This window comes from Pseudorca crassidens, chromosome 2 (genome assembly GCF_039906515.1).
Source record: "Pseudorca crassidens isolate mPseCra1 chromosome 2, mPseCra1.hap1, whole genome shotgun sequence".
NCBI classification, from domain to species: domain Eukaryota; kingdom Metazoa; phylum Chordata; class Mammalia; order Artiodactyla; family Delphinidae; genus Pseudorca; species Pseudorca crassidens.
The window spans coordinates 184,293,706-184,318,736 of record NC_090297.1 but is presented as its reverse complement, the minus strand read 5'-3'; the positions used below and the strand labels follow the sequence as shown (position 1 = coordinate 184,318,736).

The 25,031-nt window shown below is 63.0% G+C and overlaps 1 protein-coding gene across 1 annotated transcript in view; it reads right to left on the bottom strand.

Annotated features, from left to right (window-relative positions):
- Positions 1–210: 210 nt before the first annotated feature.
- The window catches only part of PKP1 (plakophilin 1), a 43,991-nt gene continuing 19,170 nt past the window's right edge, over positions 211–25,031 (bottom strand). Inside the window, exons 3-14 of the mRNA XM_067729868.1 lie at positions 17,320–17,714; positions 14,665–14,809; positions 13,253–13,460; positions 12,338–12,515; positions 11,202–11,316; positions 10,026–10,181; positions 9,124–9,300; positions 7,636–7,789; positions 7,185–7,371; positions 6,604–6,688; positions 3,986–4,092; positions 211–2,742 (exon numbers count right to left, since the gene is read on the bottom strand). Of these exons, the coding sequence (XP_067585969.1) occupies positions 4,018–4,092; positions 6,604–6,688; positions 7,185–7,371; positions 7,636–7,789; positions 9,124–9,300; positions 10,026–10,181; positions 11,202–11,316; positions 12,338–12,515; positions 13,253–13,460; positions 14,665–14,809; positions 17,320–17,714 (1,875 nt within the window). The 3' untranslated portion in view covers positions 211–2,742; positions 3,986–4,017. The remainder of the gene's footprint in view (positions 2,743–3,985; positions 4,093–6,603; positions 6,689–7,184; positions 7,372–7,635; positions 7,790–9,123; positions 9,301–10,025; positions 10,182–11,201; positions 11,317–12,337; positions 12,516–13,252; positions 13,461–14,664; positions 14,810–17,319; positions 17,715–25,031) is intronic.

The following is a 25,031-nucleotide window of genomic DNA, read 5'->3' as shown; positions in this document are numbered from 1 at the left end:
GGGCTTGTCTATCCCCTCCCTAAGCCCCACGTGACTTATTTGTAAGATTAGCGCAGCCACACCAGTGTCCTGGAGACGAGGACGGAATGTGGGACCCGGAGCGGGTGGTGCCCCCGCACGGTGACCCCAGTCCTTGCCTGGCGCAGGGTCAGTGAGAGGGGATCCCCTCGGCCCTCAGCAGCTCCCCCAATAATCCACTGCTCGGAAGTGTTCAAAGAAATGCCAGCAATTTATTGATTTCCTATATTTCCAAAAAAAGCAAACGCACAGTGTACCCCCCAGGGAAATGGGCCTGGCCAGCGCTAGGTTCCTCCGCAAACATGGAGCGGGGGCGGGGGCACGGGCTGCAGAGTGCCCCACCCTCCCTCCCTGCCCAGCCAGAGCCCCTTCCTCACTGTCCCAGCTGCCCCCGCCCCCGCCAGGCTCCAGGGTGGATGGGACCAGCTCTGCCTCTGCGTCCCGGGGGCGGCTGAGTCTGCGCTGCTAGGCCGGCCCCGCTGCACCGGCTGCCGGTGGCCAGTGACCAGGTCTGTCTTTCGCGCAGGAGGCCCTGGGTCGGGGCAGCGACAGGGAGGACAGGGTCCTCCCCCACTCGGCGTTGGACCGTCCTGTTCCGGGTGTCGAGCCCGACAGCGCGCGGCTGACGTGTGCTTCACATCCTGAGCTGTGCCTCAGCGGACCCCGCGCTCCTTCTGTAGGAAATTTATCCACAGGCCCCTCCAAGGTCTGCCTCTTCCAAAGCGACAGGCCCAGGAGGCTGGCCTCAGAAGTCATGAGAGAGGTGACCAAAGCCAGGCCTGGCCTGACGGTCCGCCTGGCCCACGGGGGTCTGGAAAGCTGCCCATCCCCAAGGCAGAAGCTGGGCCCCGGTTCCCAACCCTGCGGGGGAAGGAAAGCCGAGGGAAGGGGCACCCCCACAGGGTCATCGGCTAGTTCCCTCTCGCCCTGACTGGACTGCATGGTCCTCTCACACTGGGGACCCCTAACGCCAGGGACCCCAGGGCCCCTCCTTCCTGCAGGAGAACGTGAGACGGGGGTGTGGCCTCTCCGTTCACTGACGTATCCAGAGTGCTTACAACACTGCCGGGCTCTGTACGTGTTTCTTTGAGAAACCAGTTCCTCTGGGCCCTGAGGGATGGCAGAGGGGACAGTCTACTGGCACCAGCTCCCCACGGGCCCTGAGAGAGAGGTAAGCCACCACCACGAGGGGCGGGGAGGACGCGGCACAGACCCAGCACCAGAGCACGCCTGGCTGCGTGGCCCGTCATCTCGGGTCTGTTCCCCACCCGCTCCCTAGTCCCGTCCTGCTGCCACATCTCTCATCAGGAGGGTCCTCAGTGCAGAGGCTCTGACTGCTGGGGTGAGCGGTGGGGCTGGACGGGGCGTGGGGGGAACTCCAGGCCGGGAGGAGGGAGGAGGGAGGACGAGGCAGCCAGTCCGCCTCGATCACCACCAGTGCCGCTTGGCGGGGACGCTGTGTCCTGCCCTGTCCTACAGTGCAGACCAAGGACCATTTCCACAGCCCTTCTCCGGAGGCCCCTCCTCTACTTCTCATCTGAAATGCACAGGAGTCTGGGGTCTGGGGTGGCCAGTGTCCCTGGTGGGCCTCTTATCACGTCCCCTGCGGTTTGCACAAAGTAGAGACAGAGGGCTGGGGTCGGGGAAGAAGCGAGCGGCCTCTGGCTGGGACGGGGGCGGCTCCCCTTCCTGTTCTATCCAAATTCCCTTCCTCCGAGTCTCCTGGGACCCAAAACACTCCCTCGCTTGGATCTCGGCAGGCGCACAGGGCAGGACCCTCCTGGCTGACTCCCTGCCTGGCCCAGCCTGCCCCTCCGCTGGGAACACGAGGACCAAGCTGCCAGTCCCTGAACAGCTGCTGGGCCTTGAGCACCATCCTTCCTTCCTTCTCCTGCAACAAGTGGATTCCAAGCCCCCGGAAGGCAGGGGCTTCCCAGGCTGAGCCTGCTCTGACGGGTACACAGCCCGCGAGAATGGCCAGGCCCCCTCTCTGGCACCTACCCTCGGGACAGCCTTCACACAGCAAAGCCAGCGTGCCTGTCCTGGCCCATCTTGCAGACGGCCGCGTGGCACCGGGGGCTGGGCCGCACAAGCGCACAACTAGATCTTCCCAGGAGATACACCGAACCCCGCCAGCCTCCCTTCCTGCAGAGCTGCCTCTTAGCGGGGGTTGAGCCCCCGGCCTCACATATTCCCCCCCGCGCCCCGCCCCCTGCAGAGGTCCCGGTGGGCCTGGCGCTGGCGTGGCCCCTGCCCCGGCACACACAGCTCAGGACGACGGGGAAGCTACACCCAAAGCACACATTGTCCGCGCCCGTGAGGGCGAGTCCCTCCACCACCGTGAGCTGCAGTCCGGCAGCTCACACAGCTCTTTGCAGTTTCAGGTCCTGCTCTCAGCACATGCACACACGCGCGCGCGCGCCCACACACACACACACACACACACACACACACTATACACATGTATATGTACCATTTCTCGGCCAAAGAAGTATTGACATCAGATGTAAGCTCCCTTAACTGAAGAAAGCCCCCCAACCCTCCCCAACCCCCATTGCCTGTCAGTTCCCCCAAGAAAAAAAAAAAAAGAATCTAAACGTATTCTTGTCATCCACAGCGTCCCGGTTTGCTCTCAGCTGTGGTTAAACATTTCCCAATACTGTGCAGCTGGACAGAATACCCCTCCAGCAAGGCCCGAGTCTTCTCAGCTGGATCGTATCGCGTCTGGAAAAGGACAAGGGCTCTCGTGAGTGCCCACAGGGGGGCAGCCGCGCCACCGGCCTCGCCAGGGCTGTCCCCCTCACCACGTCTGCACAGACGTGCCCAGGCCTGAGCCTGGGGTCAGGGTCGCCCTCGACACGTTCACAGGTTGCTCCTGTTGGGTCAGAGCTGCCCCCCACCCCACCCCGCCCCCGGTGGCCAGCGCAGCACCGAACGCCGCGACTGCGTGCCTCAGGCATCTGCTGGTTTGGGTCTCCTCTCCTTGCCTGTCCTCATGTTGTTGGAGCCCATTTGCCAGGAGTGGGTGTCTGAGGTCTAAGGGACATGTCTGAGGTCTAAGCCTGCCTTCCGGGGGTTTGGAATCCACTTCATCTGGACTGAAGTTCTAGCCCCTACCCCAGCCAGGACCCTCCCCGGGTGCTGGGATTGGGGTCCTGGCGATAGCCGGGGCACGAGGAAGTCCCCTTCAGCTCAGGACACCCTGTCCCAGCCCTGGCTCTTTGCAGACGGCTCCACCCTAGGGCTGCCTGCCTCTGCTGACCCTCGAGGGTTGACGAGGTCTGGTTTGAGCACCTAAGCCTGGTCCTGGGCTTACCTGCATCAGAATCACTTTGGACGCTTGTTTAACAATGTATTTTCCTGGACCCCGCTCCGGAGCCACTGAATCAGAACTGCTGGGGCTGGGACCAGGAGTGCGCAGTTTAGCAAGCATCCCAGGTGAGTCTAACGGAGGCTAAGGCTTATTTATGAGCCTTTGTCACAGATACTGGATCTGAGGTTTTGGTCCCTAGAATCCTCAGCTGGAAACAAGCTTGTCCACACTAGGCATGTTGCAGAGACTGGAGGGTGGATTATAAAAAGGAGAGGGTGGTGAGCGGGAGAAGCCCAAACCCCAAACGACACATGGTGTCACTGCAGGGGCGCCACGCACACTGCAGTCCACGTGAATGGTACCACCTGGGTCGTGCAGTGTGCAACGCACACGGCTGTACCCAGCAGTTCTGCCCAGACCTCTGGCCTGTCGATGCTACCAGGACATTGCACACCCCTAACATCCTGTGTGGGATGGTCACTGGCCAGGCAGTCTACACGGCTGTCCTCACAGACAGCCTCACCGTGTGTCAGCTGGACTGAAGGATGCTTCTGCATCCCTGGGGAGCACCGCCTGGCTCCTTTCTCTGGGACTGGCTGACGCCGTGGTAGGGGTCCCGGGGGCGCCCCCTGCCCTGGATGGGCCGACTCTTACCTGCAAGCTGAACTTGCTTGGGCAGCCTCTTCTTAGAATCGGGAGGAGAAGTTCCTGAGGCTGCTGGCCCCAGCTAAGGTTCCCAGCATGCTCCTATCGAAACCTTGCTGCGGAGGAGAAACGGGAGCTCTATGAAACATCACAGGACGGACCAGTGCGGGCGTCCACGCGGCCAGAGGCTGCCCCCAAGCGTCCTCGAGCTTGCGCGAAGCTCTCTGGACACACTCTGCACGTGTGTCGGGGCTAAAACTGGCCTGATTAAACGTGTGACCAAGCGTGAGGTCCCTGACACTCACGAGTTAGTGAGATGGGTCTGGCCTTCCGCACAACGGAACACCCTACTCGCCATCACAGAAACCTGAATCCAGGCGTGAGGGTCTAGCGACTGCTTGTCACTCTAGAAACAGAGCAGCCACCGGAATCAGGTTAGAAAAATTGTTTGTTTCTTCCTCTGACTGGCCCCGCTTTTGAAAAAGATGAATCCCGACAAGAGCTCTTGGCAGGGAGGTCATGCCCGGCGGGGCGGAAGGGTCATGGGCTCTGTCTACCTGTGTGCTCTGCCACCTCCAACCTTACCAGCCCCGAGAGCGTGCCGAGCAGAGGCTGAATCTCACTCCTGTGTGTCTCACAGCAGACGGCAGGTGCTCAGTACATGCTCTGGAGTGACCGAGGGCGGCCCTTGAGAAGGGGCGCCTGGCTCCAGCCCTGGCCTCTGAGAGCCTCGTCAGCGCTCACTGACCGGTGGGGACACAGGGGACCAAGGCAGGCGGTTCGAAGCCCCGGTCCCACCTGGTCTGGGCATGGGAAACGTGATCACCCCCCCCACCCCCCGTCTCCTGCAGGTTTGCAGGCTCTCTCCTGCCAAGCTTGGCGGGATGTGGTGGAAGGTCCCGGGAGAGTCGAGTCCTGGGTCCCAGCCCCGCTGTCCTCCAACTGGCCGAGTCAAGGCCGACTCCGGGGCCCCGTCTCCCTGGTCTGCAGGAGGGACCAAGCCCATGGCGGCCTCACTGGGGATGCAACAGTCTCGTGAAGGTGGATGAGCACCGAAGCACCAGGCCAGTCCCTTTGGGGCTGTGGTCAAAGCTGGCTCCAACTGCGTGGCCCAGGAGAGCCTGACCGGGGGACTCTCTGTGTGTCCCGGGCGGGTGCCGCCTCCGTATCTGGGGGAGCCCAACCCTCGGGCCACCTCGGAGCAGCTGGAGGAAGCGCTCCCTGGTCCTCTCACCCACCTCCCCTCCACGAGGCCTTCCTGGCAGCTATCACATGGCCAAGCCCACCTGCCCAAGAGCAGGACAAGGGCCACCACCAGCAGTGGCTTCACACGGCCCCGGCCACCTGTCTCCCCACCGTGCTGGAGGAAGAGCCGTCCTTCTCCTGCCCAGGGGGCTGTCCTCCCATCCCCTCCCCTGCCTGGTCAGGCAGTTCCTGAGCCTCCAGGACCCTGTCCCCAACCCCCGCCCCCGCCTTCCTTCTCCTCCTTCACTTTCCCTGCAGAAATGTCATTAAACAGGTGGCTTTTTATGCATTCTTTTGTCTCCCTGCCCTCTGGCCAAACTGAGGTGATCAGGTCCCCTCCCAGCCCCCGCCCTCCCCCTTGCAGTGGGCCCCATGGGGCTCCCCCTCCCCCCCTTTGACAGCTGTGCCCGAGTCACCGGAGACTTCTGGATGCCCAGATCCAGGCCCTTCCTGTTCCCATCTCCCCTCGGCCCCCAGGGAGGGTCTTCTCCCTGCTTCCGCCTTTGTTCCCCAAGACTTCTCTGCAGACGTGCTGCCCGTGCCCGTGGCTTGTCCCGTGTGGACATGCAGCCGTCTGCACACAGCCTGGCCTCTCTCCCCAGGCCCCGCACGCGGACCCCAGACTCCACCTCTCCATCAGGGCTCCCCTCTCTCCTCCCTCAGAAGCCCCTGACCCTCCCCCGCTTCCCTGGCTGATCCGTTTCTAAACGTAACCACAGGGTCTCCAGCCAGAAGCCCAACCCGCCTGTTTCTTCTGCCCCTGCCCTTCATGGCCACCCTCACCGCTGCTGACACCTCGGTCTAAAGAGCGGCTGCCCCTGAGATGGGAAAGGAGGTCAGTCAGCATGAAGGGCTCCTACAGAACTGGACCCGACCGTGCGGCTGGGGTCAGAGGGGCAAGGTTGCCACCGGACAAATCCAGCAGCCTGGTCTCGTGTCCACTCCACCCTGCAATGCATGCAAGGAGACTTCCTAGGGCTGGTTTCAGCATGTCACTCTCTCCTCCAAACGCTCAATGGCTCCCCAGCGCCAAAAGCAAACCCTTTAGTCTAAACTTGATTGGGTCTCGCCATGCGGCCCAAACCCGCCTTCCCAGCCAGACGGCACACGTGCCCCCAAGCGCATGATGCGCCTTTGGTCCGCCTGCTTCCCAGTTCGTTCCCAGAAGACCCCCCACCCCCAGGCCTCCGCGGCACTTCCTGGATCTCCTCTGTCCTCCACCCGCTCAGCGCCTCCGCAGGCCCTGGGCTGAGAGGTGTCAGCGCCTGGATCCCAGTCACCGAGGGGCTGGCCTCTCCCTTCCTGTGCCGCGCGGACCCGAGTCAGTGGCGGGAAGGAGCGGGAAAGCCTCGCCGGCAGGGGTGGAAGGTGTGGGCCCTTACCTGTCTGAGGACCCCCTGCAGCTCCCTGCTGGACCACATGTCAGCCAGGAGGAGTCGGGCGGCCTCTGCAGCCCTGGGGGAGGTGCTGCACGGGTAGAAGTTCATCAAGGGTGAGACTCCAGCAACTTGAGGATGAACGAACGCCCTCTTCCGTCCCCCCTCACCTCCTCGTGGGGCGGCCCCTGGGTGCCCGAGAGCGCAGCCCCACGGGGGGTCCCTCTACACAGTGGGCACAACCCCAGGCCCCTGCCCAGCTAGAGGTACCCGGGACTCTCTCTGGGGCCCCGGTCCCACCCCCTGGCCTTGTCCTCGGAGGAGAGGAGCCCGTGGAGCAGACGCAGCTCCCGCACGGCTGGGTCTGCCGCTCGGTGCCTCCCGTTGGCCCACGAGGACTCAGTGTCGCTCGGTCCCCTGGCCGGGAAGCGTGCTGCCCGAGGCCTGGATGCAGGAGCTCGGCTTCTGGACTTCCCTCCCGGTCAGCCTCCCCGCCGCTCCCCCCTGCACCGCACGGCCTGCTCAGGCTGCGGCACTGCTCCTCCGCGGGGCCGGGGAGGGCGCGGAGGGGCCCCCGTGCCGCCCACCTGCTGCGACACAGGTTGATGACGTTGCAGATCATGTCGCTGGAGAAGTGCTGCTTGGCCATCGCAGGCTGCGACGCCATCAGGTTCCTCACGGTGTAGCAGGTCGAGGACAGGATGTCCTCCGAGTTGCTGGTGTGGCCGGTATGGCTGCTAAGGAGTCTGGTCACCTCCGGGAACACCTGGTTCCCTGGGAGAGGAAGGAGGGCGCGGCACGGGGTCAGGAGACCGAGGGCTCCCACGGGGCCCCGGGCCTGGCGGCTCCAACTCGGGGCTTGGGACCGTATGGGACCTCGCACGCCTGTGCCCCATCCTCAGGTGACCTGCCCCTTCCCATGCCCGAGCCTCTCTTGGGCCAGCTCCCCGCCCCACCCCAGGGAGCGGTCAGAGGGTAACCTTTCGGGAGGCTCTGGAAAGTGGGGGTGGGGGCTGGCCTGAGCCACACGGCGCTCACCCATCGCCCTGTGCAGCGCGGGGTGGCGGGACATGTTGCTCAGGAGGGACGCTCCGGACCGCACCACGTCCGAGTTGCCCGACTGCAGGAGCTTGGCGATGTGAGGCAGGCCCTTCTCCTTCAGCCCGATCAGCTGGCTCATGCCGCTGGACATCTGAGAGGAGGGACGGACGCGTGAGGCCTTGGCTGGGCTCCCCAGGCCGCCCGGCAGGCCGCAGAGGCTCCCCAGGCCAGTTACCCCGAACCGAGAGACCCCAGAACTTTCTCTCTTCCGTGCTGGAAGCAGAGACAGACACACATTTTTTTTTCTTTTTTCTTTTTTTGCGTTACGCGGGCCTCTCACTGTTGTGGCCTCTCCCGTTGCGGAGCACAGGCTCCGGACGCGCAGGCTCAGCGGCCATGGCTCAAGGGCCCAGCCGCTCTGCGGCATGTGGGATCTTCCCGGACCGGGGCACGAACCCCTGTCCCCTGCATCGGCAGGCGGACTCTCAACCACTGCGCCACCAGGGAAGCCCGACAGACACACATTTGCTCCCACCTGGGTGACTGCAGAACAAAGCCCCGGGCAGACATGCACCTGCACCTCACCCGGGGCAGCCTGGAGCCCAGGGAACGAGGGAAGCCTCCGGCCCCTCATTCACGGCGGGAGGGGCCCCAGAATCGACTTCCGGATTGAGCCGGTACCAGCGGCTGCCGCTCTGCCTGCCTCCCCCTCCCTGGCCCCGGCTGCTCACGTGAAGCCTCGGGTCGAGGGCACCTGGCACCTGAGGAAGTGCCCACCGTCCCGTGCCAACCTCCCTGCCTTCTGTGGAGTCAGTACATACTTGAGTCAAGGAGGGATAAGAGCGGGCCGGTGCCTCGTGGAGATGCCATCCAGGTCAGCCCATCCGGGCCGGTGTGGGCTTCTTGAAGACCCCCGGCCTATCCCCTCTCAGTGCGGGGTCCTCCTTTACCCTCAACTCACCCCTGTCCTCCTTCCGCCCGCCCCCTTCCGTCCTGAGCAAGGAGGAGGGCGGGGTAGCCGCAGACGTGCCTCCCACGGCACACGTCTCAAGTCCATCAAGTCCTCCCCTGCCCGTGGCCTCAAAATCTGTCCCGATCCTGCCACGTCTTCCTCTGGACCTGCCCGCACCCCAAACCCTCTATTTCCACCCCTGTCAGTTCAGCAAAGAGGAGACCCCTCTCCTACCACGAACACACCCTTCTTCCTGTCCCCCATCCCAGGCAGAGCCCGAGGCCAGCCCAGGGCCGGACACCAGGAGGCAGATTCTGTGGCACAGACAGAATCCAGGAGGGCTGGTTCCACAGCCCCTGTCCTCCACCTGGGCGTCCCAGGGGCCGAGGATGCTCCCTCCACACGTCCCCAGTGCCTGGCCCAGAGCCTACGCATGCCGGACCCTTGACTCAGGCAGGCCCCGGTACATGGGGACGCGGGGAGCTGAGCCCGGACCGTGGGTGGAGAGACAGGTGCGGGGCGGGAGCGCTCACCAGCCCCTTGCTGGCGGTCAGGTTTTGCAGGGCGCCGGCGCAGGCCTCCAGGGTGGCGTCCTTCTTGCTCTTGCCCATGAGGTTCAGGTAGGTGCGGATGGCGTTCGAGTGGTAAAGCCAGCTGCTGCCCTTGGGGTTGGGCTCTTCCTCAGGAAGGGGGCAGTCGTAGTTGTTGTTCTGGGGACAAGAAGCAAGTCGAGAGGGGCCGAACCCACGCATTCTGCTCCCCCAGCCTCAGGGTCATGGTTCCCAGATGAGGAAGCGCCCGCTGCCCCCTCCTCTGTGCACTGCAGCTGCTCCCCGGCGGGTGAGGGGCAACTGTGCCCTCTGCCGTTTCCACGGGGCACAGAGCATCATCGGTGCCCCAGGCCAGCTCTGCCCCCACCCAGCTACGAGGCTGCTGTGGGTCTCACATCCTGACGCCTCCACCCCTCCCAGAGTCACAGCCTGAACTTGACCCTCCCGGGGCCAACAAGGGTGGTCCAGGGCCTGGCTCCCGCTGCCGGCACAGTGATGGCAGCCACCCTCCCTCCGCAGCATCCCTCTGCTTCTGGGGAGACCTGGGGGGCTCAGGAGGCGGTGGGAACCGGGATGCCCCCCAGTCTTCAGGGGTGAGATGAAGAGGGGGAGACTTTACTGGTCACACAGCAAGAGACACAAGCCTGCAGACAGGGGCCTGGAGCTTTTGATCTCCGGGGGTCTGAGCAGCTCCTACATCCCGAGCACACACACCCCCAGTGTCGTAAGATGCCAAGGTTGGGCAGGGGTCCATCCCCCGGGACTGGCCTTAGGCTCCAGCAGGGCAGAGGGGCGGGGTGCACGAGGCAGTGGGATCCGGGGGACTCAGCGGGAGCAGACGGACAGACGCACGGACAGACGCACGGACAGACGCACACGCTCACCATCATCCTGCCGTTCTTGCTGCTGAAGCAGCCGGTGGAGGACTTCTCGGTGTAGGCATTGCGGGCGTTGTGCTCCAGCTGGCGGTAGCGGGTGGGCACCTCGGTGTCCAGGCGGTAGCAGAGGTTGTGCAGGGTGCACATGCAGTTCTCCACAGACTAGGGGCCGAGCAGAGACGGCGCTGAGCCTCTGCTTAGCCCCCGAACGCCTGGCTCAGTCCCTGCTGCCACAATCCCTCCAACGAGAGGGCGGGCCCCTCGGGCTGCCCTGGGCAGGCACAGACGCCGCCACGGTCCAAGATCTTTGCCGCTTTCCTTCCGTAAACCCTCCCGGCTCGGGGGTGAGGCAGCAGATCTGCCCTCTTAATGTTTGGCCCTGCTGGGGTTTGGGAGCCCCTGACTTCCGGGGCCCGGGGTCACCCAGGTGGAGGCGGTGTTCCATCCACAGCGGAAGGTCACGGTGCTGCTGGGGCCACCCTGAGCAGTCAAGCGACAGGCTGTCTCCTGAAGCCGGCCGTCCCTTCCAGGGGAGGGAGTAGGAGGCCAAATCCCTCCCCAGGGAAACCGTGCGCAGGACCCAGGGGCCGTGATGCCCGGCCAGCCCCCTGGGGACTGCTCGCCAGTCTCCGTCCTGCTGTGCGGAAGGACCTCAGCCTCCAGTATACCTTCCTGCCCCGATTTCGCCTTTCTGTCTGTCTGGGCAGGTGTCCAGAGCCCTGGGGGGTGGGAGGGTGGCTCTACCAGGGCCTTTGGGGGCGGCAGCGGACGCTCACAGAGAGCTCGCCCTGAGCCGGGAGCTCCCTGCGTGTTTTGCTTATTAACTGAGTCTCTAAAACAACCCCCGAGGTAGATACGACGTGGACTGAGGAACAGAGATGAGGGAAGTGTCACAGCCGCAGAGCCTCTAAGTGCGGGAGAGGACCTGCCCCTGTAGCCACTGCTTGGGCGCCACCCGCCAAGGAAGGGTCGGGCCGCTCGCCATCCGCACGTTCCCTCTGCTGGCTGGGCTCTGCGTCCCTCCCGGCCACCAGGCCACGCCTTAAAGGCTCCCAGGAGCGCAGACCTGCCCTGTGGAATCTGGGAGAGAAAAGTACCAGGACCTGGAGTCCCAGGCCGCCCTCACTGATTGGAGACAGAGAGGAGTCTAGGTTCAGGGGTGCCCCCTGGGGCGACGCTCACCTTGTCGTCACAGCGGCCGGCTGCCACACATTTCTGGATGTAGGCCATGAGGGAGTCAATGAGACCCGTGTAGTTGCGCATGGCCTGGCGCCCCGTGTCTGCGGAGCTCAGGTTCCTGGCGGAGGACATGGGGCGGGTTGGGGGGGGGACAGGTGGGAGGGGAGGAGATGCAGCGGGGAGGGGAGGGGGGGAGAAGAGGAAAGGAACGGGTGGGAGACAGAAATGAGGGCCAAGGAAGGAAAGAGAAACCGTTCAGCGAATCCTGCTCGGTCCTGGCTGAGGCTGGGAAGGGCTCTCACTGGAACCCGGCTCTTTTCGCCCTTCCTGCCCACCTGGTCCCCAGGCCCGTAACTTTGATGTGCCCAGGGCTCCGTGCCGCTGGCAGCCCAGGCACGCACCCTGCCCTCGCGGCGCTTGCTGGGCAGGGGACTGGACACCCCTCCCCGTGGAAGCTGTGCTCTGCCCCCAGCAGCGGGCTCACTCCCACCCGGGCAGTCTGGGCCCTTCCGCCTGGTGCAGGTGGGGTGTGACTGCTACCACCCCACAAAGTCCCCGATTACCCTGGCTCTGCCTCTGCCTAGCCTCTCTGCTCCCCAGAGGCTGCCACCACAGGCGGGGAGGGAGGAGCCCAAGCCAACTGTACCCCTGTTCCGGGGCTCCCAGGAGTTGGAGAAGACGTGTGACCCTTAGGGGGGATCTGCTCCACAGTTCCACCTCCATGCCGCCCACCCCCCGGAAGCAGCCTCCAGGGCCTTTGCCACACCCTGGGGCAGAACTCAGGGAACTCTGGGCAGAGCAGCGCCGTCTTCACGCCGAGGAATGCGGCAGATGCTGCTCGCACCCCAGCCGGGAGCCCACCCGCAGACCTGTGTCGAAAAATGCTCTTCAAGACAGCACAAGGAAGGCATATTTTATGGTGTGGAAGAAGGGGAAACAGCTGTGCCAGTTTAGCTATTCGGATCCAAGCATTTCCACTCAGATCCCTAAGGAAGACCCCCTCAGCAGAGGTGGTGGGGTCCTGAGCCTCCACCAGGCCCAGGGAAGCTGGGACGCAGCCACGTGTGGGAGGCCAGGCTGGTGCCAGTCCCCTGCCCCGCTGAGCCTGGGCTGAGCCGGGCTGAGCTCCCCGCCCTCACCTCAGGCAGCCGGTGGCATTGAAGAAGACCTCAGGGTCCACGGCTTTCTGGGGCACGTTGCTGTTGCCATCGCACCAGCCGGAGAACGGGATGATGACCCGGTCAGCCAGGACGGGCAGGGCTTCCGAGATCAGCTCCTCCTTTAGCTCGTCGGTGGAGGACAGGTTCCAGAGCAGTCCTGGGGGTGGGGACCGCCAGGGTCAGGAAGACCAGGGACCCAGTGCCACCCCCGGCTGGACACCACCTCCCGGACGGGCCTCTGTCATGCGAGCATCCCGTGAGCCCCCCTGCCCACGTCTCAACTAGATGGCAGGCTCTCGAGGGCAGAGCGTCTAGAGTTCTCCGTGCAGGTCAAAGTTACACACAGGGAAGCTGATCAAAACACGTGCGACTCAGCAGTGTTTTCTGATACCAATGCTAGCACTCAGCATCTTCTCACGGTCTCTGCTTTCCACCCAAAGGTCAGCCCAGAGACTCTCACTTGCTGCGTATGTGGCCCCGTCTTCCCCATCCCACTCCAGGTCTCCTCAGTCACTTCTGTGCCCTGTGTGCCCACCCTGAGTGCTTGCTGGTACAAGCCTTGGATACAGGCGCTGACGACCTGTTGACCTGCTCGCTCCCCTTCACCTGCAAATTCCAGGGTCTGCTGAGTACGGGTCCTGCCTGGACACCAACCCTCCACTCCTTCCCTCTACCCCTCACACATAGATGGTGGATGGATGGACGGATGGACATGGACAGATGGATGGAGGGACACAATACCCAGGGTCACCAGCTGGACACGACCAACTGGCCAGCACCGGTCCCATGGGACTCCTGGGGTGTCAGCCTGAGGCCGCCCACGCCCCACCCTGTCCTGGGCTGTGGCCACCCCAGCGCCTCCCAGCCGCCCCGCTCTGTGGCCGGGCTCCCCACCGGTCAGCTGCTTCTGGATCTCCGTGCAGCTGGTACTCCTCAGGAGGGTGACGGCCTCGCGGATGCCGCTCTGCCTTTGAGTCTCCAGCTTGTTCGTGGTGCTGCGGAACACCAGGTTGCGCAGGGCCCCAGCCGCGGCCTGCTGCACGTTCTGGTTGGAGCTGCGGAGAAGGTCCACCAGCTTGCAGATGCCGCCCAGCTGGTACACCTGCGGGACAGGGCGCCCAGCGCCGGGCAGGGCGGTGAGGCTGGGCTGACGACCCTCCGCTTGCAGCAGCTTCAGCCCGACCGAAACACCCAGGGCGGCCGAAATAAACAGGCAGCGCAGAGTGACAGTGACCGGCCAGACGCGGAGCCAAGGCGGGACTTCGCCGCCAGCTCTCTCGCACCCCAGCCGGAACTCCCTGAGCCCCTCCTCGGGAGCCTGGTGTGAGGACCAGACGGGAACACGCATAGAAACACACTTCAGAACCCTAAGGCGGGGAGACCCCCCCTGCAAACGCCTCCTCAATACAGCAGGAACTGGATGCAGACGGACCCTGCCCACTCTAGGAAATGCATTCACGGGACTGCACCCTTGGGCTGACAGCGGAGGACTTGAAGAGTCCTCCCTGCCAGCCACGCTTAGAGGCACAGACAGCCCTGTTCTCCACCACAGAAGCCTGGTGAGAGACAATGGTACCACGGAGGGACAGAGACAGAGACAGAGAGACCGAAACAGAGAAAGAGAGAAAGAAAGAAACAGAGAGAGGCAGAGACAGAGAGACCGAAACAGAGAGAGACAGAGACAGAGAGACCGAAACAGAGAGACAGAAACAGAGAAACAGAGACAGACAGAGACAGAGAGAGACAGAGACAGAGAGAAACAGAGAAACAGAGACAGACAGAGACAGGGACAGAGAGAGACACAAAGAGACAGAAACAGACATAGAGAGACACAGGCAGAGAGAGACAGAGAGACAGAGACAGAGAAAGAGAGACAGAAACAGAGAGAGACAGAGACAGAGAAAGAGAGACAGAAACAGAGAAAGAGAGAAAGAAAGAGAGAGAGACAGAGACAGAGAGACAGAAACAGAGAGAGGGGGTAGGGGGAGGAAGCTGAAGTGGAGGGAGATGTCCCTCCTTAGTGGAATCTGAGGAGGGGTCTCTTTGGAACCCGTGGCCGTCACCAAGGGTCTCTTCCACAGCCAACAGAGGAAACACGGCCGAGTGGTGTCCCCTCCACCAGGGGCTCTGCTCCCGCAGAGGGTTAAGATGCCCGTTCTGATCTCGGGCAGTGCCAGGCCCACTCCCGGGCCGCAGGCAGCTGGGCTGGGGTAGAAGGAGCCATCGGGCAAACGCCCCCACTAGCTCCCGTGCAGGGTCAGGCTGCCCCGCCCAGGCCCCGCCCAGGCCCCGCCCAGGCCACTCACCTGCTGCTTGGCAGACTCATCCTGGAAGCAGGTGTGCTGGATGTAATAGGCCCCGATGGCCTGGCACTTCTTGTCCGGGGAGGTCAGGCACCGCACGGCCTTGGGGATGGTCAGCCCGCTGCACTCAACGTCCTCGCTGCAGATCCTGTGGGGACGCGCGGCGTGGGGTGCGCGAGGGTTACAGGGGCTTGGAATCCCCCTTGCGTGCCGAGAGCCCCGCTGTGGACAGCTCCTCCAGAGGAGGGGGAAGGCTCACCCCGCCGTGAACACTTGCTGGGACGAGGCCCTGTCATATGTTCGTGTTCAAGTGGCAAGTTACCTCTGCCCTGAGAAAAAACTCTGCTCTATTCCTGAGGGGAAGCTCTCCACCCACTCTGCCATCTCTCATGTCTGTGCCTGGTACTGGGAAAATGGAAGAGAATGGCTGGGGGCCTGTCCGTCTATCCATGCCCTGCCATCATCCCTCCCTCCCTCCCTCCCTCCCTCCATCCATCATTCACCCATCTTCCCTCCATCCACACATCCATTTATCCATCCATCTATCCATTTATCCATCTTCTCTCCATCCATCCATTACCCATTTATCTATGCATCTACCCATCCCTCCATCCCTCCATCATCCACCCATCTTCTCTCCATCCATTCATCCATCCATCCATTCACCCACCCACCCACCCACCCATGCATCCATCTCTCTCTCCTCCCTTCATTTCTAAGTCTAGCTAATGCTTCTAACACAAAAATTCTCACACCTACTCCTTCTTCCATCCTCACGGCCACTGCCTTCCCTCTGACCACGGTCACCCTCACTGGGCCTACAGCGAGGCCCCCGCAGCTGGTGTCTTCTCCAAGCACTCCCAGCCGAAATGTTACACCCCTTCCCCAGACGAGCAGTCTTAACACTGTTCACTGTGTTGTCCCCGTCAGCAGCTTCTCATACTGCAAGTTCAAGTTCAAACTGCTTAAACTGACATCCAAGGGCATGTGTTACGTCGAACCACACCAAATGGCTGAAAATCAGCTTTTCTGAGCCACAAAACGAGAACAACCATGTTCTAACCCAACAGTCTGGCTCTGCTGTGTCCTGTACACTCTCTAGCCCTAATGTGGGTCTGCTCCAGCAAGACTGCTCTCTGCACTGTGCCCTGATCAGGGCTCAGGGGTGCCTCTGTCCCTTCCCCTCACCATCCCCGTGACCACTGAAGACCCACTGCCTTCCCAGGGAAAGGAAACCTCTCTTCCAGGACCCACACCAGCTCCCGGGGTGCTGGCTACAGGCTGCCTCCCCGGCTGCCCGTGTCCTGGGTCCCACAAGACAGCGGGGACAGCTCCTTCTTGGCACCCAGCCCTTCCCCCCTGGAAATCTTCCCAGCGTTTCTAGAGGGAGAAACACTCCTCATGTGTACCAGCCTCATGCCCTTCCAGAGCAGGTGCCCGACTCCACTTCTGGAAAGATCACCCATGGGGCGGAGCTCCCCAGTCTCCCCCAGCCTCACTGAGAGACTGTCGCCCAGAATCTGCCAGTCGAACGTCACCTCCAAGTGGCCTGTCACTCACGCCCTCCATGGCTCACCTGACCCTGTCCTCTTGGGGCCTCCGGTTTGGGGTGATGAGCCAGGGCCAGGCGCTGCCCTGGTCAGTCTCCATGGGACAGAGGCTTCTGAGCCCTCCTGCGAGCATCCTCAATACCCCTTACGGCCTCTGAGTAGCCAGGAGAGGGCCGGCTTTATAACGGCTCTGCTTATGGGCGGGACAGCACGGTGAGTAGGGGAGGGCACAGGGAGTGGCCTCGGCTGTGTGGTCTTGGGCAAGCTCCCTAATGTCTCCGTGCCTGTTCCTCCTCAGGTTCTAGCCTGGAAGGGCTCTGAGGGTTAGAGATGAAGATTGCAAGGCTCGTGGGCTCCGTGGCAGGGGGTTACTCCTGCAGCCGCAGGACGGCCCTGGGCTGCCGTTCTCTTCATGGCTGTCTCCCCGCTCTGACCACAGACCGCACATGCTCAGTGAATGTCAAATACATGAATAAAGGACCACCCAGTGGTGACAGAGGACAGCTCCAATGTTCATGGGGCTCTGAGCCCTGGAGGGCAGGCCTCAAGACCCTCGAGACACCGTGGCCATCCCCAGGCCACCCTGTGCCCAGGGCTCTCTAAAGGACTCCCACTTCATCTCCTGCATTCCCACCCCTGGCACTAGATCTTACCAGTTTTTATGACTTTTGCCCTGTAAGACGGACCCGGCTCTTTCCCATTGCTGACCCCAGGGCACACTCCTTTGCTCTTTCAGAACGTGGGGAGAGGTTTACACGCCCAAGCCCAGGGATTCTCAAACCCTGGCAGGGTCTCGTCTCCTGCAGGCTGGTAACGCACACACCGCGGGCCCCTCCCAGGGTTTCTGAGCTGGAGGTCTGGGAGGGCTTGACAGGAGTGTTTCTCACAAGTTCCCCGGTGACGCTGAGGCTACTGGCCAGAGAAGCACACTCTGAGAACTGCTGGCCCAGCTAGCTTCTGATTCTCCTCCCCTTGTTCAGTACCTGTGACCCTTGAAAACTCACACACTCGACAGGTTTGCTCAGTGTCTCCACGCTGAGAACTTCCCGGGCTAACGGTCTGTCTCCCGTGCCCCGCATGCCCCCCCGCCCCGCCGAGTGACACTCACTTGGAGCTGACCCTTGAGTGGCTGAAGGACTGGTCCTTGGTGCAGGTGATGGGCTGGACGTACACGGGGTCCTGCTTGGAGGTGCAGGAGGGCGGGCGCACCGGGTACTTCTTGGCCCCCTTCTGGCCGCTGCAGGTGCTATAGATGCTGTAGCGGTTCTGGGCGGTCTTGAAGCCCTTGCTGCCCAGCGTGCCCTTGCGCAGGGTGCCGCGGGGGTCGCAGTAGAGGTCGGGCTCGCTGCGGCTGGCCTTCATCTTCTGCATGAAGCAGATGTCGCTGCCGGCGCAGGGGGGAACGCAGCTGCTGCGGGGGTACTGCCGGCCCCAGGTCTCCATCTGGCTGTAGGAGCTGAAGCGCCTGTTGTCTGCCTCCCGCTTAAGGGTCCCATTGTAGATCTGGCCAGAGAAGGGGAGAGGGGCTCAGCCGAGGGTCCCGACCCGGGATCCAGCCCCCCGCTGCCCCCGCGAGAGGCTCAGAGAAGCCCGGGGTGTTTGGTGTGGCTGGAACCGTGGCCAGCATCTCGGACTACTTTTCAAACTGCAGGCTGTGACCCGTTATGGATTACGAAATCAATTTAGCAGACTGTGACCATCATTCTTTTTAAATGGGATTGAATAATATATACCGGAATTAAAAATGTCAGAGTGCATGCAGCGCAGGTAGAAAGGGCTGGGCTGTCATGTAAAATGTACTTCATACTGTGCATTGTAGCCAGAAAGGTTTGACAGACACTGATCCGGTCCCAGTGGGCCCGGTCCAGGAGGGGAGTCAAAGGCCCAGGGAGGAGAGGGGCCTTCCTGTAGAGGGAAGGGCAACAGTGGCACTTGAACGCAAGCCCCCAGGCCCTCGCCCCGCCGCCCCGAGCACTTCCCAGACACCAGCAGCTCCTGACCGCCTTGGCCGCCTGTACTCCGCGCGGGGAAATTTCTCCTGCTCTGGCCAGGACTTCTTTCCACTGTTATTTCTCTGCCAAACTCTCCATCTTTGCCTCCTGTCTGCCAAACCAAGAAGCAAATGGCAAGAGGCATTCTAGGGGGACCCCTCGAAGGCCAGAGGGGGAAAATATCCTGCTCCCTGGGCCTCCTGCACCCGTGGAGGCCGGCGCGGGGCTGCAGCAGGGGTGCAGGGCGGCCTCCTAGGCTGTGCCCTTGGGCTGGCAGCAGGGGAGAGGCGGGCAGACAATAGTAAACTTATAATAATGAGGCGCCCCCAGGGCTCTGTGTGAGCCCAGCTGGGGAGTCAGGCGCCCTGGGAAGAGCCTGCAAAGCCGGAGACCTGGTGGGAGCGAAGCCGTCACAGGGCCGTCCGAGGAGCTTTCCCAGGAGCTCACGGGCGGTGGGTCTGCCTGCTCTGACTTGTCCCGAGACTAGAGGATCAACATGCAGCCTGAGAAAATGCCTCCGCACAGGTGCCGACCTGAGACTCAGCTTTGCCAGGGTGAGCTGGGGCCAGTCCAGCAGCCCGGAGCCTGCCTGCCCCACCCCGTGAGTGAGCGTGTGTGTGCATGTGTGTGCGCGTGTGTGCATATGCATGTAAGTATGTGTGTGCATGCATGTACGTACATATATGTGCGTGTGCGAGTGCATGAGCATGAGTGTGCTGTGCGCATGTGTGTAGGTATGTGTGCGCGCGTGTGCGCACGTGTGTGCACGTGTGTGTGTGTGTGAGTGCCCACACACAGGGGAGTCGCTGGGCGTCTGGGAACTCCCCTCCACTCCAGACCTAGCCACCGGCCCTTGGCTGGGCCCTGTCCCTCTCTGCAGGGAAAACCTTTGGAACAGGAGACCGCCTGTGGGTCACCTTCTGTCAGCAGTGACACCCAGCGCTCAGAAGACACCCACTGTCAACCTTGGCCAAGGCGCTCTGGTCAGCTCCGCCCACGCGGGCAGCTATGCACTCAGGCGGGCAAGGCGTTCACCCCCAAACTGGGTCAAGCCAGCCAACTCCAAAGGGAACTGGTGTGTGGGGCAGGGTAGGCACAAAGGGACAAGAAGAGGCAGAGGTCAGAGGAGCGGGCCGCCGTCTGACCATCCTCAGTGGGCAACCTGCACAGCACACAAGAAACACACAACTAGGCCTCCAGGCCTCAGGCTGGCGGCCACACCCCACCCTCCTCTGGGGGAGGAAGATGACATGGTGCCGTGGAGGGAAGGCTGGACCCCCCGGGCCCCCCTGGTCCTCAGTGATGACACTCCTGGTCGTCACCCCAGACTGTGACGCCGGAGAGGCCACACGCTTCCCCGGCCCAAACCCAGCGCACGTGCCGTCCTGCTGGCGAAGCTCAGGGCTTGCTCTCCTGCCCTGGCCAGGGGTTGGGGGGTGCTGCCCACAGGGGCCGGGGTGCCGGCTGTGCTGCGGGAGGGCAGGTACGGGGGAGGCAGCTGCCCCGCGGGGCAGCATTTCTCAGCCACAGCCGCGTCGTGCACCCCACCTGGTTCCTGTGGCAAGGGCTGCTGGCGGGCTGGCGGTGGCCAAGCCAGCCGTGGGTGAGTCTCCCGCCCTTAGGACCTCTGCTGTCACTTTGACAAGCGTGAGCAAGGGCTCCTCTCGGCCGGGCACCATCCCCTCCTAGTGCACAGGGGGCCTGGGCTCCCCTCCAAGGTGCAGACGAGCCCTCCCAGAGCAGGCGGCCCGTGGCCTAGCTGACGCCTGTGCCCTCTGCCCCTTTTCTTCTATCTGCCTGAAACGACAGGGGATTGTGGGCTCGGTGGGCTGGGACTTCTGCAGCAGAGGGAGACTCGAGGGCCAAGAACAGACCTCAGGAGCCAGACGGCCTGGGTTGAGCTCTGCCCATGTCAACTGCCCGATGGGTGGCCTTGGGCTTGTGCGTCTTGGTTTCTTCACTGGTAAAGTGGCATCATTGTGCCCAGTGTGCAGGACCGTTGGGAGAATTCGGCGCACGGATGTTTGAGAAGTGCTTAGCACAGAGCATGACATAACTGTCCCTCTGACACTCAGACTGGGGACAGGCTGGCTGCCTCTGGGTCTTGCCAAAGGAGCTGCCGGGTGGGCACAGGAAGGGGGAGGAACCCAGGCAGCCAGGAGGGCCTGGGGAAGGGGTGCACGCTGGCTTCCAGGGCCCAGGCTGCTCTCACCCCATGGCCACAGAACAGCCTCCATGGGTTTCAGAAAAACAGAGGAGACTGGTCCGCCCAGATGGACGGCGTTATGATGAAACAGCCTGGTGTTTCTTTGCGTGGGCGATGTCGGCCTTCAGGCCAGACAATTCTTCACTGTATAGGATGCTGCAAGCATTGTGGGATGTCTGGTGCCCTGGCCCCCAGGCCCTAAGTACCAGTAACACCTCACAGCCACGCTGACCCGTGAGAACACCCCACGCGCTTCCAAACGCTGCCTGTGGACTCTGAGTAACCGCCGGACCAGACCAGGAAGCGAGGCAGCACGGGATGGCGCTGGCCAGGCCGGGGCCCGCTCCCACGCTCAGACAGTGATCTGCTGGCAGCGTCCTCTGCTGTGGCTACAAAGGTCACACACACACGCGCGCACCCCGCGGTCTGGTCATCTCATGCTTCCTTGGGAAACTCTGGCCTCGGGGGGGATGGCCCATGGGACCACAACATGCCAGAGGCGAGATACTTGATTTCCCGAGAGCACAGCCGACCCCTCGGCCAGAGAGCAGGCTGGGCCGGGCAGCCTCAGGGACGCCTGGGCAGTGTGTCCGGAGAGACACATTTCAGCACCTGGAACCATCCAGGGAGCCTCCCGGAGCCCCGCCCTGCTCTGCTAGTGACTTTGGTCTTGTAACCCATTTTCTCTCCCTCTCCCCTTCCCTCGTGGGAAAGGGGAATTTTGCCCCCCACTGAGTGCCCTCACCCCCGCCCTGGGCCCTCAACGTAACCTCTCTTTCCATCCCTCCTGAAGCCGGTCCGACAGGGCCACTGGGGCAAAGTAAAGCAACAGAAGCCTGGGACCCGGGGCCTCAAAGCACTGCGTGCGGGCGGCCCCCCGCGAGCCCCCCTCGGTCTGCAGCAGCCAGGGGTGCGCCAGGTGGGCCCGGATGAAAAGAGCCCTTTCTGAAACCAAGCTTCGCCAGGCAGGCAGGGCTGGACAAACCTGCTCTGGGCGGACACGCCCGGACCCTCCTGCCCAGGCACGCTCAGAGGAGAGTCACGTCCGATGCCCTCCTGTGAGAGCCAGCGCGTGCGCCACTTCACAGGGTCCTCGCCCTCGTGGCCCAGGGAGGGGGCTCCTGAGAAAGGATCCGGACTACAGACGCCTCAGGGACAGACCCCATCGGCCATTTCCCTGCACATGCCACCCCACTCAGCACCCAGCCGGGCCCCCGGGGCAGCAGGCAGACAGCAAGGCTCCCTCCCCCTGGGAGTGCGGTCGGGCTGGCACCGCAGCAGGTCACAGGCAGCAGGGCGTCTTCCCACGCTGCGTGGTGGCCCGGGGGCCTGGAGGGCACGGGTCCCCTCCCAGCAAGGGCTCCCGGGGGGACACTTAGGGCCCAGGGTGTGCGGGGCTCCCCCGGGCCTGGGGCGGCTGCTCGCTTGGCAGTTTGCATCAGCGTGGAAACCACCGGCCTGAGTCACCAAAGGTGGGACCTCGGCTGGGGGGAGTGCCGGTCCTCGCCCCCCACCCCACCCCACCGCCGGGCACCGCTCCCTCCCTGGCTAGGAGCAGGGGTTCCGCCCTGGGCCGGCCCGCCCCTCCTTCCCTGGCACGCGGCTTCGTGGGGAGCGTGGAGGACAGACGGAGCGGCCCCTCGGCTTGGAGGCCCTGCCGTGTGGGCCCGGAGGAGGCTGTGTGGGTACCCTGGCCAGGCAGTCCCTCAGGGCGGGAGGAGCTGCCCCCGAGAGTCCGTCACCCGCACCCAGTGACCAGCAGTTCCCACCCGGGGGGACCCCGGCTTGCGAACTGGACAACACTGATGGAGGCCCGGCTCCCAGGCTCAGGGGAGGCACCGCAGAAATCTGAAACTGAAATTCAGTGCCGGGGGCTGGGCATCTTGTATCACCTGAATGTTTTTAATATGAAAAAGAAGCAAGTTTTGATGTTCCTTCTGCGAGTAGATTTCACCAGAGAGCTGGTTAATAATGGCACGTCCCTTATCACCTTGTAGGGTCAGGACTGAACTCCCAGTGACCAGGGCAGGAGTAAGAACTGTTGTGGGTAATTCAGAAAAGTTTTCTGAAGTATCTGGACCATGAAGCCCAAGTAGAGAAGAGCCTATGGCGCTCGGACTGCAGCCTGTGGGTCTTTCACGGAGGTGCTGCTCTCTCCAGGGACAGAGGCCACAACTCTGGGGAAAGAAGCCACCTGACCTCCTGGGCTCCAGGCTCCAAGTCTGCCTCTCAGGCCGGGGGCAAGGGTCAGGCCCACCGTGGCTCCTGCTGCTACTGGCGACGGGGCGGGAACGGGGGGCACAAAGTGCGTTTGTGTGCCCCAGCACTTGGCCGAGAGCTGGCCTCCGTGACATGTGATGTCTGAAAATACAACGGTGCCAGCTCCAGCACCCAGCACCCAGCGCCAGCACCCAGCTCCAGCTCCCAGCTGCTCCAGCATCCATTATCCAGCACGCAGCTCCCAGCTCCCAGCTCCAGCTCCCAGCTCCAGCACCCAGCTCCCAGCTCCAGTACCCAGCTCCAGCACCCAGCTCCCAGCACCAGCACCCAGCTCCCAGCATCCAGCATCCAGCTCCCAGCTCCAGCACCCAGCATCCAGCATCCAGCTCCCAGCTCCCAGCACCCAGCATCCAGCTCCCAGCACCCAGCTGCTCCAGCACCCAGCACCTACCTCCAGCAACCAGCACCCAGCTCCCAGCTCCAGGACCGAGCTCCCAGCTCCAGCACCCAGCTCCCAGCTCCAGCTCCCAGCTCCCAGCCCCAGCACCCAGCTCCAGCACCCAGCTGCTCCAGCATCCAGCACCCAGCTGATCCAGCCTCCAGCACCCAGCTCCCAGCTCCAGCTCCCAGCTCCCAGCTCCAGCACCCAGCACAGCTCTAGCATCCAGCTCCCAGCTCCAGCACCCAGCACAGCTCTAGCATCCAGCTCCCAGCTCCACCATCCAGCTCTAGGACCCCACTCCCAGCTCCAGCACCCAGCTCCAGCACCCAGCTCCAGCTCCCAGCTCCCAGCTCCAGCATCCATTATCCAGCACCCAGCTCCCAGCTCCAGCACCCAGCACCCAGCTCCAGCACCCAGCTCCCAGCTCCAGCACCCAGCTCTAGGACCCCACTCCCAGCTCCAGCACCCAGCACAGCTCTAGCATCCAGCTCCCAGCTCCCAGCTCCAGCTCTGCCTTCACATCCTGCTCCCTGTTTCATCACTAATCTGTGGGAGAAACTATTTCCTGAAACTCTGTTCTTGGACCTCTCCCCCTGCACACCTGAGACGTGGGCTTTTCTCAGCTCCTGACCCGCCAGGATGGGTTTGTGGGACAAGGACCTCAGGTTTTCTTCGTGGAAACGTTGGGCTTCACTTTGGGACGCACCCCCTGGCAGGTGTCTGCCTTTCAGAGGCAGCTGTCAACAGTCCCAAGAGGCAAAGGATCCCCGCACCTCGGCCACCCCTCTCATGGGCTCAGGAGTGTCCGAGGCACGGTCCTTCTGCCCCCCAGGAGCCCTGTGCTCTGTGGTCACTTTGGAACCCAGAGGCCGACCCCTTCTTCCCCGTGATGGTTCATCCTGGGGAGGGCAAAGTGAGGGCCCCTCCAAGGTTCCCACGTGAAAGAGCTCCTGGAACCTCGAGGGAGTGCCAGCTTCCTGAGCGTCAGGGAGATCCCATGGGGCCAGGCACCCCACCTTGTGCAGGGAGACCGGGGGTGCCCCTGAACTGCCGCCCGAGCCCTGAGCCAGGAGGCACGTGCCAGCCATAAGAAGAGGGCCAGACGCTGCAAGACGGCAACATCGTGAGGAGCAGATTCTTCCTTGGCCAACAAAGAGCTCCTTGGAGACTCCTTGGTGAAAAACCCACTCCCACTGAGGAGACAGCCAAACATTTCACAGGAAGGAAGGGATGACTGGCTGGACCCTCCAGGGCTTGGTGACGCAGCCCCGACTGGAGGACGAGCCGGTGTGCATGTGCACACACACACACTCCACGTGCACACCCGCCTGTGTGGGACACACAGCACTTGGCTGGGGGTGGACTCAGGCGGGTAGGTCTTTGGAAGCGCCTTGAGCTTATCCTAAGGACCCCATAGCAGGCCTGGTACTTCACAGTTTGTAAACAGGCCTCCCATTCAACCTCTTGCTGGAACCTCACGGCCTCCGTCCCCCGCCTGGCCGAGGAGGCGCCGGGACAGGCAGCAGCATCTGTATTCTCTCTGAGAGCACCTCTTAAGCTCGGAGAACTTGAGGCTAAGACGGGGTAGACCCTGAACCAGGACCCAGGGCTCTGACCTTCCCGGTGTTCGTCCTCCAGCCTCGTGGCCACCAGACTCTGGTGACGTGAGTGAAGTCTAAATGGCCCAGAGCTTCTGCAGGACAGGCTCCACTACCACCTCGGGCTACTCACTGCCCCCTCACCTAGAAACCCCTCCCCAGAGCCCCAGACATAAGAGATGCCGGCTCTTCCTCTTTGGCCGATGGTGGGAAACGTTTAAGAAGAGTGCAGCTGACCGGCCGTGTGACACGTGATAAGGCTCTACTGCCCACAGAGCCTGGCTGGAAGGCCCTCTGTCCCGAGAGACGCCTATGGGCGAGGCGGCCTGTGATCACAGCAGGGCTGGCCGGGGGGGTCTCGAG